The following is a 17,331-nucleotide window of genomic DNA, read 5'->3' as shown; positions in this document are numbered from 1 at the left end:
CTGGTGTACTAAAATGGCTTAATGTCCACCCTTGGGTCCTTCCTGGCTATTCCTCTGCCTACGAGTTTGGCATTTGTTTGAACCCCTATGAGCGATTGGCACTAACCGAAAGAAACGTAGTACAGAATGGAATGTGGGCCTCAGCATATTTTGCTTCCTCCTTTTTATTTGGGCAGGGTTTGGGCATGAACATGCCAGACGGGGGCCAGCGGGAGTGAACTGAATGTCTGCTGTGTTTTCGTTACAGAGTGGCTTCACTCCGCTCCACATAGCTGCTCACTACGGGAACATCAACGTAGCCACGCTGCTGTTGAACCGGGCGGCTGCTGTGGACTTCACCGCGAGGGTAAGAGCATGCGCTGTGACGTCCTTTCGAGCCTCTGAAATGACTCTTGATTCTCCTTGCCCGACATGAGCAGGAGGTTGAGACAGATTGGCTTGTTTTTAGACAGGTATGCCTGTTTCCTAGCAGAAAAAGTAAACCAAGGTAGGGGTCGAGGTGATAAATATGTGTGTGTGAATGTGTGGACGATGTAATTCAAGTAATCACGCCTGAAAACGAGACATATTTTCCCAAATTGAAATGGCTGAGACTATGAGAAACTGGCCTAGCTGTCAGGATCGTCACCTTGCAGGTGGGAATGTGCTGGAATATCTGGATGAGGCCCAAACTTCAGAGCCCCCATAATGGAGACCATCTTTTGCTTTTATCCCTACAAACTTGCATAATGAGTAATAAGATCCTGTAACCCGAGTAAGCTCCTATTCATGGAGGAAGGACTTAGTGTCATGTGTATCCCAGGACAGCAGTGTGGACAGTTGGCCAGAGTAATCCTGCTCTGAACGCGAAGATTGGATTAGTGCTAGACTTAACCGTGAAGCCGCATCACCTGAAGCAGAAACGAACGGAGCAAACTGGAGCAGTGGCTCAGAGCGTGGACTCGGGATCCCGTCTCCCTGCATTCGAACGCTGGCTTTACGTTTTCCCTCTCTGTCCACCAGTTTCCTCATTTGTAAGATAAAATATTATGAACCAAGATGTGAAATAATAATAAAATAATGTCGTCACTGTCACCAGCCGCAGCAGCACCGATTGTGAACATAGCGTTGGAAGTATTCTTTCTGCTGCAACCTCACTTGTTGGAGAAGCGGGACTGGCCCACGCAGGGAGATGGGCATCGTACCCACACCAGCGGTGGCAGCAGCAGTAAAAGTAGTGCCATCTTTGAACCAGTTACTGGGTGGCAGATGCCCGGCAACGCATTTTTATCTCCTTTATCCTTATATCCAGGAAAGTGTTCCTTATCCCTGTTTTACAGAAGAGGAAACCACGGCTTAGCGACCAGAAGTAGCTGGTCCCGGATGACAGCTAGCAAATTAGAAAAGGCAGGATTTCAGCCCCGAAACACTTAACCGCTCCAGTATGTTGTCTCCCTTCGGTAACTTTCGGGGTTTGTGTTTTCTTTTTTCCGCTTATAATTGAATAGCCCAGTAAATATTAATACAAGCTCGGATTGTGCTAATATCGCAGCTATTTCCTACCCTGTCGTCATCAGCTTGCTGAAGGCCTTGATGGCTTAAATGACTCGGGAGTGCCCGTCCGCTCCTGTGACTTCAAAGCTCTGTTCTTACGGCCTGAGCTGCACCCTTAGGGCTCAGCAACGAGGCAGCCCTGGGGCCTCGTTTGATGTTTTCAAGGACAAAGTTAGTCACCTCTTTAAGCCGGGTATAAACCAAGTATGTCAGTATTTAAACCAAAGTTCTTGTTTGTTTTTTTGTTGTTGTTTGTTTTTTTATCCTCACCCGAGGACATTTTCCCATTTTTTTGTTCAGGTAGAGTGGGAGGGAGAGAGGGGAACAGAGAGAGAGAGAGAAACATAGACGTGAAAGGAACACATCGAGTGGCTGCCACCCGCACGACCGACCAGGGCCGGGGACAAACTGCAACCGAGGTACGTGCCCTTAGCGGGAACCGAACCCCGGTCTCTCAGGACCGCAGGCCGACGCTCTAACTGCTGAGCCAAACCGGCCAGGGCCGGGTATAAACCAAGTATGTCAATATTTAAACCGAAGTTCTTGTTTTTAAGGAGCATTGCTCAGGTTTTGTTTCTGTAAATCACGGTTATGACGAGAACCTCATTAAGCCACATCTTCTAAATTAGGACATTTGGAAAATGCACGTCAGGGTAATGTTTGAAGTTTGTCTTTGTGCCACTGTTCAGAAATGTCCCGATGCTGCTGAAAACAAGAAGATTAGGACAATGTGTAAGCATTGTAAGGGGGCGAATTACAGTGTTTTCAGGCTCCGTGCAATTCCAAAGCATCCATGTACATTAAAACAATGACGTAATTACAAATCATGCTCTTTTATTGATTAAATATTAGTTGCAGACCTCAGATAAATGTTGTTATGTTTGCCTGAGTTACTAGATAAGACTTAAAATAATCACATTGTGTTTTTGTTTGAAATATATTGAAGTTCAGGCTTGTTACTGGTTTGAAAAGCATTTGCTCCAGTCACTCCTAATTAATGGGGCCTAATAGCATTGTGAGCCGAGGGCGGAGGGAGAATTCAATTACACCTCAGAGGCTGCCTGCGCTCTGCTTCCCCCTGCAGTTGGTTATTGATGACTTGCTTTCGGGTGTCAGGGAAGAACTGGTCTTCATAAAGAGCTCGAGAAACCCATTTTGGTTCCAAATCTAGCAATTCTATTACATAATAATCCAACATCTATACTTTTGTACTGCAGAGGCCTCTCCTTTGCCAGCCTCAGTGGGGTCCTTCCAGGTCACAGCCCTGAGGAATGTAACATACAGCAGTAGAAAAGTGAGGTGCCCTGAACACCGATGTGATCAGATTTCACCTGTTCAGAACCGTGGAGGAGTGTTAAGCTACATTTGCTAAGAACTAGCTGCAAATCCTAACTGTAAATTATTTGCTTCAGGGAGCGTGTTTAGATAGAGATACTGGTTAAATGGTTAGAGATAAATTAAACAACAGCCGCTTTTGTCTTAGGGCCTATGATTTCTTTTTTCTGGCTGTGAGGAAGGGCAGATACAGTCTTGTAGTTCCTTGTGGATGGAGGGCATGGCCTAGAGGATGGCTACCTGCTGGCAAGGAGAGCTGGGAACTGGGGCAAGGCCACCCATTCAGAAATCGTTTCCTGCGTGCGGTCGACGTACAACTCCGAAGCAGATACGAGGTAGAAATAAACACAGGGCGACTAAAGGAAGTACACGATAAAACAGACTGCTTTCTATGCATCTTTGTAGGGGGCTAGCTAATTTATGCAACTATAAAGCAGATCCTAGCCCGTGGAGAAGGTATACCCTTGCGTAGCAATTACAGTAACCGATTTATATAAAATGGCCTGTTTTATTAACACCCGTCCTTAGATTTTTATGACGATGTCAGCTTTTAATTTCGTATTGTAATTTTGCTATGTATGCGTACGGTATCTTGCCTGATATTTTCACTGTTTCTTTCGGAATGATCCATGAAGACCTGCTCAGCCTCACGGGTCCGCTGCAGGGAGTTGGTGGAGCCGCGGCTGGCAATGCGGCGTCAGCATTCTTTCTCTGAGTTGAGTCTGCGGAGTTGGCCTTGACACTGGCTGGGTTCACGCGTGACCCTTGCTCTCAGCAAGTCATTCTAGCTGTCTTCGGGAAGGGAAGGGAACCAAGGCACTCCAGAGCTGCTACTGATTACCATTCCAGTAAGGAGCCTTTGTGCACTGGAGCAGCCGCAGGCCAAATTCTATTAGGTAGATGCCTGCAAAGTCCCTTTTATTGATTGAAGAAGACAGATTGATACTTCGCTGGCTAAGAGTTTTTTCATCCAGCATAATGGACCACCTAACTTAATCTTCACTCTTGTCATTGACCTTTTTCTTGTAAAATATTATTCAGCTTGCCCTTGGGGGAAGATAATTGAATTAAAGAACCCTTCTATTGGTCTTGTTTATTTACTACTTTTTGGTTTTCATCTTAGACGATTAGGGATTTATGTGTTTGAGTGCTATACCGCATTTGTTTCTGAAAGGACTTCAAGTAGCTTCCAGTTTAAAATATGCAAAGTAGGACACGTAAGAATGAAACAGAAAAAGGAAATGTTACCAGCCGCTGGAACAAATCAGTGAATACAACTAGAAAATAAATATAGGCCTTATGGGCTTTGATGTATGTAATGGAGAAGGACTCATATTCTTTTTATTTTATTATTTTTGGCAAAGCAAATCTTAATGATCTATAAAGACAATTTCTTGTATCTGAAATAACTCCAATATGATTTGTATCACGTGAATTCTATTAAGAACAATGAATTACATGATATCTTTAATTACTGTATTTCAAAAGAATCCATTTCTACTGCCCTGTACCGCCTGTTTGTGCTAAGTCTCCACCTGTGAAGGCACCTCGCCGAGGGAGGCGGAGAGATTGGCCCAGGTACTCATCTTCTCGATACTGTCATTGTGTGCGATAGAACTTGGCAATGACTAGTTGATATGTCCACTCGGTTGCCTTTCTCAAATACTAGATGTCTTGAACGAGGTTTGGCAGGTGCTGAGCCAGAATTCAGTTCAGTCATACAAAAATTTACTTAATAAACAGTGATTTAACTTTTTGTTAAAGTGAGAGCAGTGTTTTTAGATAGTTGAACTACTAAGCCTGTTGGTGGAAAAATAAAAGTGTCAGTCTTATGTTCTGCCCAAATAAGAGGCCAACATGGTTCAGCTTGGGCATGAGCAAAACAATGTCCATGGATAGACAACATTTGGAGATTTCCTTTCTAAAATTAAATTCAAACTAACAAATGAGCAATTATGAGCTAGACCGGAGGTGTAGACTTGAGTGGCCTACTATCCTTACACTACTAATTTGTTTATTCTGCAAAGTCAACAGTCTTTCTTTTAATTCCCCAGAGTACAACTAAATCTAGGCTCAAAGACCAAAAAGGACTTTTATAAAAACTTAGGGGTTGACAAGGGAGTTCAAAGCAGAAAGGCAAAGCTGACAGACTGGTTCAGGACAACACTGTCCCCAAAGTCTACAAGTTAGTGACGCCTTCCTCAGGGTGCCTCTGATCACCACCCTCCAGAGTCCCCAGAGGCCACGGTGTTGCAAAGTCAATCTCACGCCCCACCAGTGGGAACCCCTTTGACTGTGTCTCTCCAGAGTCCACACCCCTTATCCTAGTCCCTGGGCCCAGCGAGAGGGGACACCCAGTTTCCTCTATACCTAGCAATCTTAATACAGTGTCCACTGGGTACTAATTTTCACTTAAGTGTATCTCATTTAAAATTCTGTTCCTTATTCTCGAGAACCACATTCAGTGGCTCAGTTGTCACACGTGGCTAATGGTTACTGTATTAACACAGTATGGCTAACATTTGCCTTGCCACAGAAAGTCCTGAACAGAGTTGAGGCGCCATCATTCCAAGGCCCTCCTTCCCTTCAGTGTCACAATCACCTGTAAAGGTAAATTTTGCCCCAAGGAAAATGAGGCTTTAAATAGTTATGCAGAGAATTTTACTCCTAATAGACTTGCCCCTTTTGGCTCCAAAAGAAGATTTTTGCCTTTCCCGTTATGTAACCAAAAACCACCATCACCACCAAAAAACACAATAAAACTGAAATCCTCTTCCAAACAGGAATAACAATACTGAAAACTTAAAAATAGTCATTTCTCCCCAGTTCATGCATAGAGAGTTCAAAAATATAAAAAATTGAGGTAGTTCTTAAGCAAGGTCTCCAATTGCCAGGGATTGGGCCACATGGTTACTTAACTTCTGGGGATCTTAGTTTTTAATCTGCATAAAGGATGCCAGCATTCTGTTTCTCAAAGAGGCTTTCTCTGACCCCCTAGAATAAGTTGCTACCCCATTACCACACTATATGTGTTCATCGTACCCTGTACTTTTTCTCTAAACATAGGCATTAAATATTGTTTTATTTATATGATTTTTTTTTTATCTTGATCATTCTGTTTGTTTTCTAAGTCCCTGAAGGCTGAGATGTCTCATTCATCCTCTGTCTCCAGTTTCTCACCTGGTAAATATCCTCTTCCCAGGTGCTCACACTGTCCTTGCCTCTGTGACATTGACTCTAACATGAACTTAATCTTCCAGTGAAGGACTGAGCAACAGAGAACGTGTTTCTTGCCATTTAGGATTTTTTTTTTTTTAAAGGAGAGGCAGGCATTGTTTTCCAGTGAATCATCCCTTGCCGTGCTATAGGAAGGCACGACCTTGGTTTTTGCTGCCTGACAGCCCTCTGTCTGCCTTTCATGAAATGGTACCTTGAATGCACTAATGGAGCCACCAGAATGTTCCACTGGATGCCATTCAGCCAGATATGAAAATAGCAAGGACCCTGCCTATTTCATGATAATGCTCAGTGGATATTCTTTATAATTTATAGAAATAATAACTAAGTTCTAGCTTCTTTAAGCATTTTGTATGTCTTATCTCAACAATTGTATGAGATCTAAAGTGGAGGTATAATGAAATATACCTCCCATATTCTGTTCTTCACCTCATTTGAAAGATTATGGATTCTTCAAGGACAGGCCTGTGTCTTATTACACCCTTTGGATTCCCAGCACCTAGCATGGGAAAGGACTTGATATATATAATATAATTCAAGAATGAATGAAGAAATAATTTCCAGTATTTCTTATCCACTATAGCTAGGCACCCAGCACCTACTTAAACCTGCTTTCCTCAATCCCGTGTCCTCTCCGTAGTCCATCAGAATTTCAGATTGACCCTCACCTGGTGTTAGGGAACTGCTTCCCAAACTGGTGTCATTAAGGGAGATGGGAAAATCCACAGGATTCTAATAGAGGAATTTTAGATCAGGACATCAAACCCAAATATTGAATGTCAGATGTCAAGGGGCAAGTTTATGTAGGCATTGGGGAGACTTATTTTTCAGCAGTATAGATGAACCTGGAAGATGATCCTAGAACAAAGAGTTAATTATCAAGGGCTGCTGCCAAGCTTTGTTCATTTAGTGTTTTAGCAGGGCCTCAGCTGTGGGCTGTCCAGACCTGATGAATGCCACCACCAGAGGACACTAGAAAGGATTTCAGCTACTCAGACTTAGTAGCTGCGTGTGGCTGACTTTTTGGGTGGTTTTATAAGAGTGCAGGGCTTCTGGAGACTCTACATAGGTTTGTATGGTACTGACATTGCAAATATATCTTAAAATATATTTTGCCTTCATTATATAATTCATTTTAAATACAATAAAGAAAAAAAAACACCCATAATAATCCTATTATATTCTTTTTAACATTGAGATAATCTGTCCTTAAAAAGACCAAATATACACATAAATATACTCAAATTAATTGCCACAATTTTTCAAATATAGGTTGAGCTCCTTGTACAAGGCTTAGCAGCATTAAAGACAAAGTCCATTTTTAAAATGGGTTCTATAATCCTCCTTTGGAATGAAAACAAACGAGATTTGAGAGCCTTTGCAAAGGAATGTGAGTTATGGGAAAGTAGCTATGTGGCCGCTGCATTAACCATGTTCTTGTTGCCATAGTGATAGTAACATCTCAGGAGGAACAAAACCAGGAAGTGGAGGGCAGAGGGGCGGGGAATATACCTTTTATAGAGAACTTGGCTTTAAGCTTACCACGCAGTCTCATTCCTGCCTCTTGCATTTTATTCCCCAAATGCCACATCAAGGAAGAATCTCTTATATAATCTTAAAGGAATATCTTAATCTTAGGATCTGTAAGTCCATTTGAACTCACTAACATCTCACTGTGTGTTGCGGGATCTGTGTTGGTCCTCAGCGGAAGAAGTGACCTTTCTAAGTCACCGCATCATGGAGTGAGGGAAAGAACCCTAACACACATGCTGAACCCCTGGCTGTATCATCAGTCACTGATGGGGTCCAGGACAAGCTCCTTCATCACATGGCCTGCAGCTTTCTAACAGCAACATGAGGGAGATTTCAGTCGCCACAAGCCCTTCCCCTCTGCCCGACCACCTTGTCTGTTGGTGATGGAGGCTGCCCGGGCCCCTTCCCTGTCACAGCAGACAGTAGGTACAGCACAGTGTCTGAGAAAACTGTGCCACCACCAGACGGCCAGAGTCCCACACTGGCCCTGCAGCTCACTTTCTGTGCTCTTTGACAAGTTATCTATGCTTCAGCATGATCATCCATAAAATGGGCCCATAATAATACTCAGTGCATAATCACTGAGATGACTGAATGAAATAATGCTTATAAATTGCTTAGCACAGTGCTTGACCGATAACACAGGGACAAGGGCCATAGCCACGTTTGTGGCAGTTGCTTTCATCCAGGAGGGCCCCATCGTGATAAGACCTGTAAAGCACGACATGTCAAGCAGGTGGCATCATGGCAGCTCTAGAGTCTTTCTGGAACTAGTCAGAACCGTGGCTTCCCCAGATGTTGCAGTTACATTGTTTGCACTGATGTTTGTCCACCTGAGGTCAGCCTTTAAGACACTATTAATGTGGCGTTGACTGCGACAGTAAGAACTCCAATAAAAAACAAAAAATCACAGAAACTGGAAGGTGCATGTGCCTCTCTTTCACTTTTCCTCTTTCAATGTGTGCCCGGCTTCCTGCAGGGCTGTTCTAGAATTGTTGCTCTGAGAACATTTTTAAATGACCCAAATGAATTCTATTTTGCAGTTCTGTAAAGTTGAGATCTATTAAGGTAGGAGCTGGCGGAGCTTGCTTTATTCATATGCACATTGAAAGGGAATTATTCATTAGCTGTAGAATTTTCATCTCCTCCAGTGAGTGCAAGCAGCGAAGGATTACTGTGCGCCTCCGCTGCACAGTCCAGAACACTGTGCACACTCACTGTTGTCAAATGGTGCGTTTGGACCCGTTCAGATGCACCCTGGCCCCCTCCTGAGCACTGCAGCCTTTTCCATGAGAAGATCTTGCTCCTCTTCCTCTGGCGGTCTGAAGAATGTGCGGGAAGGTGAAGGGGCACCTGGAGGGAAGAGGTTAGGACTTGGCAGAAGCAGAAGTTGCAAAAAAGTGAACTTGGGACATTTGCGTGGTCATTTACTGTGTCCTAAACCAAAGCAAGGAGCTTCCAAGCAAACAAGAGATCAGCATGGACTAGCGTAGTTGGAAAAACATTAAAAACTAAGCTGTGATGGAAATACAGGGATTGGAATCCACATCAAGAAATGGAGAGTGAAGCCACTTGGCACAGGTGAAATGAGACTGGACGTGAGTGGTGAGTCCGACCCTGGGGCTGGGCTGAGGGCGCTGGTCTTGCCATGCAGGTGAAAGAGAGGACAGGTTTTTCCTTTTTTTTTGAAATACAACTGAGGTGTATAACACTATGTACATTTGAAGTGTACAACATAGTGGTTTGATACATTTATATATTGCAATATGATTACAGCAGTACTGTTAACTAACACCACTATCACATCACTCAAGTATCTTTTTTTTTTTTTTTTTTTTGTGGTACGTGCCCCTAGTGAGAACTGAACCCAGGACTCTCTGGCCCACAGGCTGACGCTCAACCGCTGAGCCAAACTGGCCAGGGCTTAAGTATCATTTTTTTGTGTTGGGAAGAGGTAAGATTTAGTCACATAGCAACTTTGGAGTCGTAACGCAGTGTTGTTGACTGTAGTCACTGTGCTGTGCGTTGGAGCTCCAGGGTGAATTTTTTTAAAGAATTTTTAAAGGGGTTTGTCTTTCATACTAAGAAATCTTGTTGCACATTCAAGAACAGTTTAATTGAAAGGTTAGCAAACCTAAAAACTGACATCAAGTTCATTCTAAAATGTGTTGCATCCACATTTACACTACATTCTATTTCTTGTTACCTCTGTCACCTCTACATGTTCACATCCCTAACGATCGTGTTTTGAAATGGACTGTTGATGTTTAGAAATATAATGGCCTCACGACCACATTTTTTAGGTACGAAAGACAAAAGCAGGCTCGTCTCTAAAAGGAGCAAGTCTCTCTGAGTTTGACAGTTAAAAACCATGTTTCTGTAGCCTCCAAGGCAGAGCCCCGCGGCCCGTTTCCCCCGTTGGCCCGCAGCCTCCCATCCCCCTCCGTGGGGACCCAGTTCCTGAGGGGGAGGGCCTTGCAGTCTGTGTTTCTACCAAGCTTCTTGGGTGCTTCTCTGGATCGGGCTTGATTACAGAACACTGACTGAGGCCATGCTATGAAAAATTTTCCCTATATAAATTGTCCAAAGTTGAACCATAGAAATCTCAATACTCATTTGCTAGTAACATTTATCTTTTTTTTTTTTTTTTTAATCCTTACCCGAGGTCACTTTTGCATTTATCTTGAGATAGAGCGGGAGAGAGGAAGGAAGAGACAGAGAGAAACATCGATGTGAGAGAGACACATCGAGTGGTTGCCACTTACCCGACCCCAACCAGGGCCAGGGACAAACTGCAACCGAGGTACGTGCCCTTAGGGGAACCGAACCTGGGCCTCTCTGGTCCATGGGCCGACGCTCTAACCTCTGAGCCAAACCGGCCAGGACAGTAACAGTTATCTTTATAACCCCTTCATAACATAAGCTTGAATTTACATCATATTTAGAGCTTACAAATTACTTTTGCATCAGTTGCAACTCACAAGAATAGGCGTTTTTACAGATGAGCGGACTGAGATCCCACGCAGTTGTGTGTCCCAGATCCTACTGAGGGTAAAAATGGACGAACGGGAATTTGAACCCAGATCTTCTAACTCCCTTGATTCAGTCCCAGAGCACGACTCACCTGGTGGCAGCGGCACCTGATGGCGGCAGCGCCCGACGGGAGCGGAGCATGGGGTGTGAGCTGCTGGGTGGCTGGGGTCTAATGGCCCTGGGGGAGCAGCCTCAGGACAGGTGCACTGCACACAGATAAGGCAATTTGCACCAGACCGACTTTGTGTCTTTCCAAATCATCTTTCTTTAGAAACGTCAAAGGCATTGTTTACATTTTTTCACCTGTTTAAACTTCAGAGTCTGATTTATTCAAAGACCAAGTGAGGGCAGGATACCTGAGAAACCAGCAGTTTCAAGTTAACTGACATCTCAAAAGCCTACAGGAGTGATTTACCTATTGGAGGGGAAACAAAAATGTTCAACTCCAATATTAATTGAGTTCCAGATCGATCAGCAATGCTTTAGATGTGCAGAAAGAGTATCACTGCAAAGCCCCTTATTATTTTTGTTAATAATTTTTTTTATAGTAGAGTGTTTAAAAAGGGGAGTAGCCCTGGCCGGTGTAGCTCAGAGGTAGAGCGTCAGCCCATGGACCCATGAGTTGCGGGTTCGATTTCAGTCAAGACCACATACCTTGGTTGCTGTTGGTCCCCAGCCCTGGTCAGGGTCATGTAGGAGGCAGCCAGTTGATCTGTCCTTCTCATATCGATGTTTCTCTCTCTTCCTTTCTCTGCCTCTCTTCCTCCCACTCTATCTGAAGATAAATAGAAAAATGTCCTCAGGTGAGGATTTAAAAAATAAATAAATAAAAATAAAAAGGGACTTTTTAAATTATAGCATTTTTATAAATATTATAGGAAATATAATATCATTTGACTATATCACTTTAAATAAACTTTATTTTTAATCCTCATCCAAGGATATTTTTTTCCATTTATCTTTAGATAGAGTGGGAGGGAGGGAGACACAGAAAGACAGACAGAGAAAAACACCGATGTGAGAGAGACACATCAACTGTTTGCCTCCCACACAACCCCAACCAGGGCCAGAGATGAACCACAACTGAGGTATGTGTCCTTGATCAGAATCGAACCCACAACTCTTTGGTCCGTGGGCCGACGCTCAAACTGCTAAGTCAAACCAGCCAGGGCCATCATTAAACATAAAACAACTTTTCTCAATGTCTAGAAAGCTGTTGATTACTTTATTATTGATTTTTTTAACATTCCTTTCAGTTTAATTATTATGTCTCTACTCAGATATTTCTGGCTAGGAGGGGCTTTTTACTGTAAATATAGCAGGCTACTTTTCAGTCATCACCTTTAAAGAAATCTGAAAGCCATGGCTTTTCTTTATTAAGATGACAGAATTGAAATAGCCACTCTCTTAGATACCGAATATTTTTTAAGCTTTGAGGTGTACTGTTTCCTTTCAGTTGGAAATTGTTTCAGCAGCATTTGCAGTTTCGAGGTGATGCTTCTTGGATTGAGAACTAGAGCTAATGTTTGCCCAAATTAAGACGAGACTCACTATCTGTATGTAGTTTATCTTATGTGACCCACTGGAAAGAGCCAGCACAGCTTTTAAAATCAGACAACTGAGGTTCGATCCCAGCTCGGGCATTTGCTAGTCATGTCACCTGTGGCCCCTCCCAGCTTCACTTTGCGTACCTGTGAATTTGAGCATCTGTTTCATGGGTTGTTGTGGAGACTAAGTGAGATCATGTATGTCTCATAGGGTTTGCACAGAGTAAGAGTTTAGTAATTGGTAGGGTTTGGTTTTTATTTTAATTGCATTTATTCTCATAAAATGAAGAACTTTTGTGTTTTTTTTAATTTTTTTTTCTTTATTGCTTTTTAGAGAGAGAGACAAACATTGATTTTAGGGAGAGAGAGACAAACATTGATGAGAGAGAACATCAATTGGCCGCCTCCTGCATGCCCCCCACTGGGGATCAGGCCCACAACCTGGGCATGTGCCCTGACCAGGAATCGAACCTACGACCTCCTGGTGCATGGGTCGATGCTCAACCACTGAGCCACACCAGCTGGGCAAAATGAAGAACTTTTTGATCTAAATAAGTAGGTATCAGTCTTTTCGTTTCATTTTTTGTTTTTTCTAAAAAATTTTTGCAGGATGAAAGGTATTTACTATTTCTATCTTAATGGCCCCAAATTTTCATTGTTTATGGAACCCTGAAATGTGTACTGAAAAAGAGAATGTGTAAAAAGCATATGTTGAACACCATTAGGATGGTCACTATCCAAGAGGGAGAAGAGACATGTGTGGGTGAGGAGCTGGAGAAACTGGAACCCTGACGCTCTGTGTGTGGAAATGGTACAACCTCTGTGGGAAAGGCCGGACAATACTGAAAGCCAAGTGCTGTGTTACCATCCATTCCGCCGTTCCACCAAACCTTGACAATGATTGCTATAGCATATAGTATACTTATATGTATAAGTTTCTGAGTTTATTTTTTACTTATATGATTAGTAATAGATCATCTAAGGTTGAATTTTTATTTGAGAAAAACCCTACTGATATGTCAGACCGTGAAGGCTGCAGTGTTTTCTCATCTTCTCTTGTTTGTAATTTTCCTGGTTATATCCTTGAAATCCCCAGTTCTTATTAAAAGTATCATTTGTTTGCATATGTTTTGTGGATTTCTTAGGGCATTAAAAACTTTGACATTCTCATAGAAAGAAGTGAGGTGATGATACCTACTGCAACATGGATGTACCTTGGAAACATTACACTAAGTGAAAGAAGACAGACACAAAAGGTGACATTGTATGATTCCGTTGATAGGAAATGCCCAGAATAGGCAAATCCATAGAGACAGAAAATAGATCAGTGCTTGCCTGGAACTGGGAGGATAGAAGAATGGAGAGTGACTGCTTAATGGTATGGGTTGGATTTTGTTTTTCAGTTATAGTTGACATACAATATTATTTTAGTTTCAGGTATATAACATAGAGATAAGACATGTACTTTATGAAGTGATCACCCTGACAATTCTGTACCTCTGACAGGTACAGAATATGGGTTTCTTTTGGGAATGATAAAAATACTCAAGATAAGTACTAGTGATGGTTACACAACTTGTGAATATACTAAAAACCATTAAATTATATAATTTAAAATGGCCAATTTTATGGTTGTGAATTATATCTCAATAAACCTGTTATTAAAATAAACTATCAAATAAGATTTGCAGTAGGAAAATAATTTATAGGAAAAAAAGCTTTTATACTCTCAAGAAAAGTAATGGGAACAGGAATTCAATCTTTTACTTTTCTTCCTTGTATCAAAAAAATATGACTGTTAATATTTTTCAAACATTTATGGAGTACCTATTCTGTGCCTGGAGATGAGCAAATATGACTTTGTAGGGAAAGAAAAACTTTTTCCTCTAACCTCTTAGGTTCAGTTCCAGGAACAGTGCAAATTAAACTGACTAAAGACAGACTAACAGGAGAAAAGGTTTCTGTGTGCACAAAACGTGCTTCGTAGAAAAGAGGTGAAGGCCCAAAGACACAGTTAAACCGTGGAGGCGTCTATACTCTTTTTAACAAAGGGTGATACACTTTTGGAGAATAACAAGACAAATCAAGGGGGTGGGCCTTGTAGGGATGGTAAATTGTGGGAAGATAAATATATGGAGGGTGGACTAATGGTAGTGAATGGTTGTTTAGAAAGATTTGTTTTGCAGATCAAGTTGCGCCTTCTCCATGGATGGGTGATTGAGAAGCATCTTACTCTTCCTGGCAAGGGAGAGGGAGACACCTTTACAAAAGGAAATCTATGCCCTACTTTTAGACAGAAAGGGGAGGACAGAGAGCTCAAACCAAAGACTTTTTCAAAAGATACACACATGCGCGCGCATACACGCACCCACGCGCACGCGTGTTGTATATTGCTCAAGGATGCTAATAAACCTTGCTAAAATGTTTTTCCTGAGCTTTGTGCACCTGTTTATTCATTTTCTGTTTCTACTGATGATAGGACCAGTACTAAAATATGAGAGACTAGAATAAGAAAACATAGATGTTAAAATACATTCTAAATGCAAACCATGAGCACATTGAAATCTTCATCTTCAGACATCTTATTTTGCTGCTCTTTTTTATTTTTACTAGTATCTTAAAGGCAAACGTTATTACAAGTGGTAAGAATAGCAGAAGATTCCAGATACCTTCTCGGCTTGACATTTAATTATTTTAGAATTTGTATTCAGTTGAGGCCATAGCAAGGAACGAAACTAAAATAGTCTTATTAAGCTTTCATTATCTAAAAGACGTTGAGTGCTGTCATCCACTTACTCTTCCACTTGGCAATAACCTCCCTAGACATTTCAAAAGGAAAAGAGAGCGTGGAGGAGATCAGAAATCCCTGCCCTCTATGTATTTAAATGGAATGAAAAGTCTGCCACTTATTACAAGTAAGGTGGGAATGGCCCGGATTTCACTTCGTAAAGGTGCAGAAATCTTGCTTTGGTGATTGTTTCATGAAGGAACTTGGCTACCACCTCAGCTGGGTTTTTCAGAAGCAGATGAGAGGGCAGAAATAGCACCATTTTCCAGCAGAGGTAGTTGTTTCTTCCAGGTCCTTGTTTTTCAAAAGAAGGTACTCACATTTTTATCATGTTCTATCATGTATTTCCTGTTATATCCCACATGTACCGATCATGTTACATCGGCTGCCACCCTGCCTCCTCTTCCCCTTCGTCCCTGTCACGCTTGCCCAGCCGTGGGACTTCTGAAGTTTTCACAGGCTGAGCTGTGCGAACTGACGTGTCTGCAACACCTTTTGCATTACCCTAGGACCTGCCGACCTGTACCCCTGAGAGCTCACCAATTATTTCAGGTCCACATGTCTTTTCCACCCCAACTTTTTATGTCTTTGTGAGATGTGGTCATTGCATACATTTTTAAAATTGTCTCCACTGTAGCCCTGGCCGGTTTGGCTCAGCAGTTGGAGCATCGGCCTGTGGACCACATAGTCCTGGGTTCGGTTTCCGCTAGGGGCACGTACCAAAGTAAATAAATAAAATTGTCTCCACCGAATAAAAAGAGCAGTGATTATTAACACTTTTATAGTGTTTACCTAATGCCAAGCATCATTCCTAAGACTCCACACTCATTAACTCATTTGATCCTCATGACAATCCCATAATATAGATGCTGTTATTAGCCTTGTTTTACAGATAAGAAATCTGTGATGCAAAGAAATTAAATAAACTTAACTAAAGTTCTGCAGCTAGTGTGGAGTAGGCCTAGGATTTAAACCTACGCATTCTGCCTCCAGAGTACTAACTCTTTTTTTATTTTTATTTTTCCTTTATTAATTTTAGAGAGAGAAGAAGGGAGAGGGAGAGAGAGATAGAAACAATGATGAGAGAGGACATCGATTGGCCGCCTCCTGCATGCCCCCCACTGTGGGTCGGGCCCACAACCTGGGCATGTGCCCTGACCGGGAATCGAACCGGTGACCTCTTGGTGCGTGGGTCGACGCTCAACCACTGAGCCACACTGGCCGGACCAGAGTACTGTCTCTTAACTTTTCCCAACTTGCTGCATTACCTGACATCCTGAGAGATCTTAGCTTGTTCTAGGTGATGTGCTTCTTTTTCTTTCCCTGAAAGTGGATGGCAAAACCTGTTCTTCTGCATTGAGATTTTCACTCCCTGACTTCAGTGATTTGTACCTTCCAGAAGTGTACGTTATAGATGAGAAGCCTTATTGGAAAATCAAATAGAAGGAGGTTCGTGCAGAATAACACAAGTGCTCTGGGGGGAGGGGGCGGGCTGGAAGTGGAACTGTAGTGAGAACACGAATCCTCACATTAGGGGAAGAGCAGTGATTTATGATGTTTTAAGTACTTGATTCGGTTATTGGCCTGGGAATTTAAGAGAATTAAACCTGTAGAGCACTGTGATTTTGTTCAGTCAAAATTCTGAATGTCCCAATCATGTTAATGTGTTATACAATGTTTTTAGAACCAACGTTTTTATTTTTGTTTGGAAAATATATGTGTGTGTATGTGATTGGCTTTTTGTCTTTATACACCATCTTCAAGAAAGGGTTGAGGAGAAGTAAATACTAGAGAAAGGAAAAGATTACTGAATCATATTTGCACCGTAAGTTTTTTAGAAAAAATAATGATTAAATTGAATAATTTAATGGAAAAGTTTAATGAAATAAGGAGCTATTGTATTAGAGATAAAAATCGTCATTTTTATTTTATTTTTTCTTGTTTTCTTTTTAAATTATAGTTGATGTACAATATTATATTAGTTTCAGGTATGCAATCCTGTGATAAGACATTTATATAATTTACGAAGTGATGGCCTCAATAAATCTAGTATCCACCTGACACCCTATGCAGTTATCACAATATTATTGACTGTATTCCCTATGCTATACTTTACATACCCAAAGTAACTACCGATTTGTACTTCTTTTTTTATTATCCTCACTCGAGGACATTTTTCTACTTTTTGTTCAGATAGAGTGGGAGAGAGAAAGAGGAAGAGGAAGAGAGAGAGAGAGAAAAAAACATCAATGTGAAAGGGACATATCGAGTGGTTGCCACCCTCACGACCCAACCTGGCTGGGTCTCTCCGGACCGCAGGCGGAC

At 42.0% G+C, this 17,331-nt stretch overlaps 1 protein-coding gene across 4 annotated transcripts in view; it reads left to right on the top strand.

The window, feature by feature from the left end:
• The window catches only part of ANK3 (ankyrin 3), a 611,274-nt gene that overhangs the window by 414,104 nt on the left and 179,839 nt on the right, over nt 1-17,331 (top strand). For all 4 annotated transcript variants that reach the window (XM_036265485.1, XM_036265481.1, XM_036265484.1 and 1 more), the window contains one exon: nt 248-346. In XM_036265485.1, the coding sequence (XP_036121378.1) occupies nt 248-346 (99 nt within the window). The remainder of the gene's footprint in view (nt 1-247; nt 347-17,331) is intronic.

Source organism: Molossus molossus, unplaced genomic scaffold, assembly GCF_014108415.1.
Source record: "Molossus molossus isolate mMolMol1 unplaced genomic scaffold, mMolMol1.p scaffold_m16_p_17, whole genome shotgun sequence".
Classification (NCBI taxonomy): domain Eukaryota; kingdom Metazoa; phylum Chordata; class Mammalia; order Chiroptera; family Molossidae; genus Molossus; species Molossus molossus.
The sequence above is the reverse complement of the archived record's forward strand: the minus strand, read 5'-3'. Positions and strand labels throughout refer to the sequence as shown.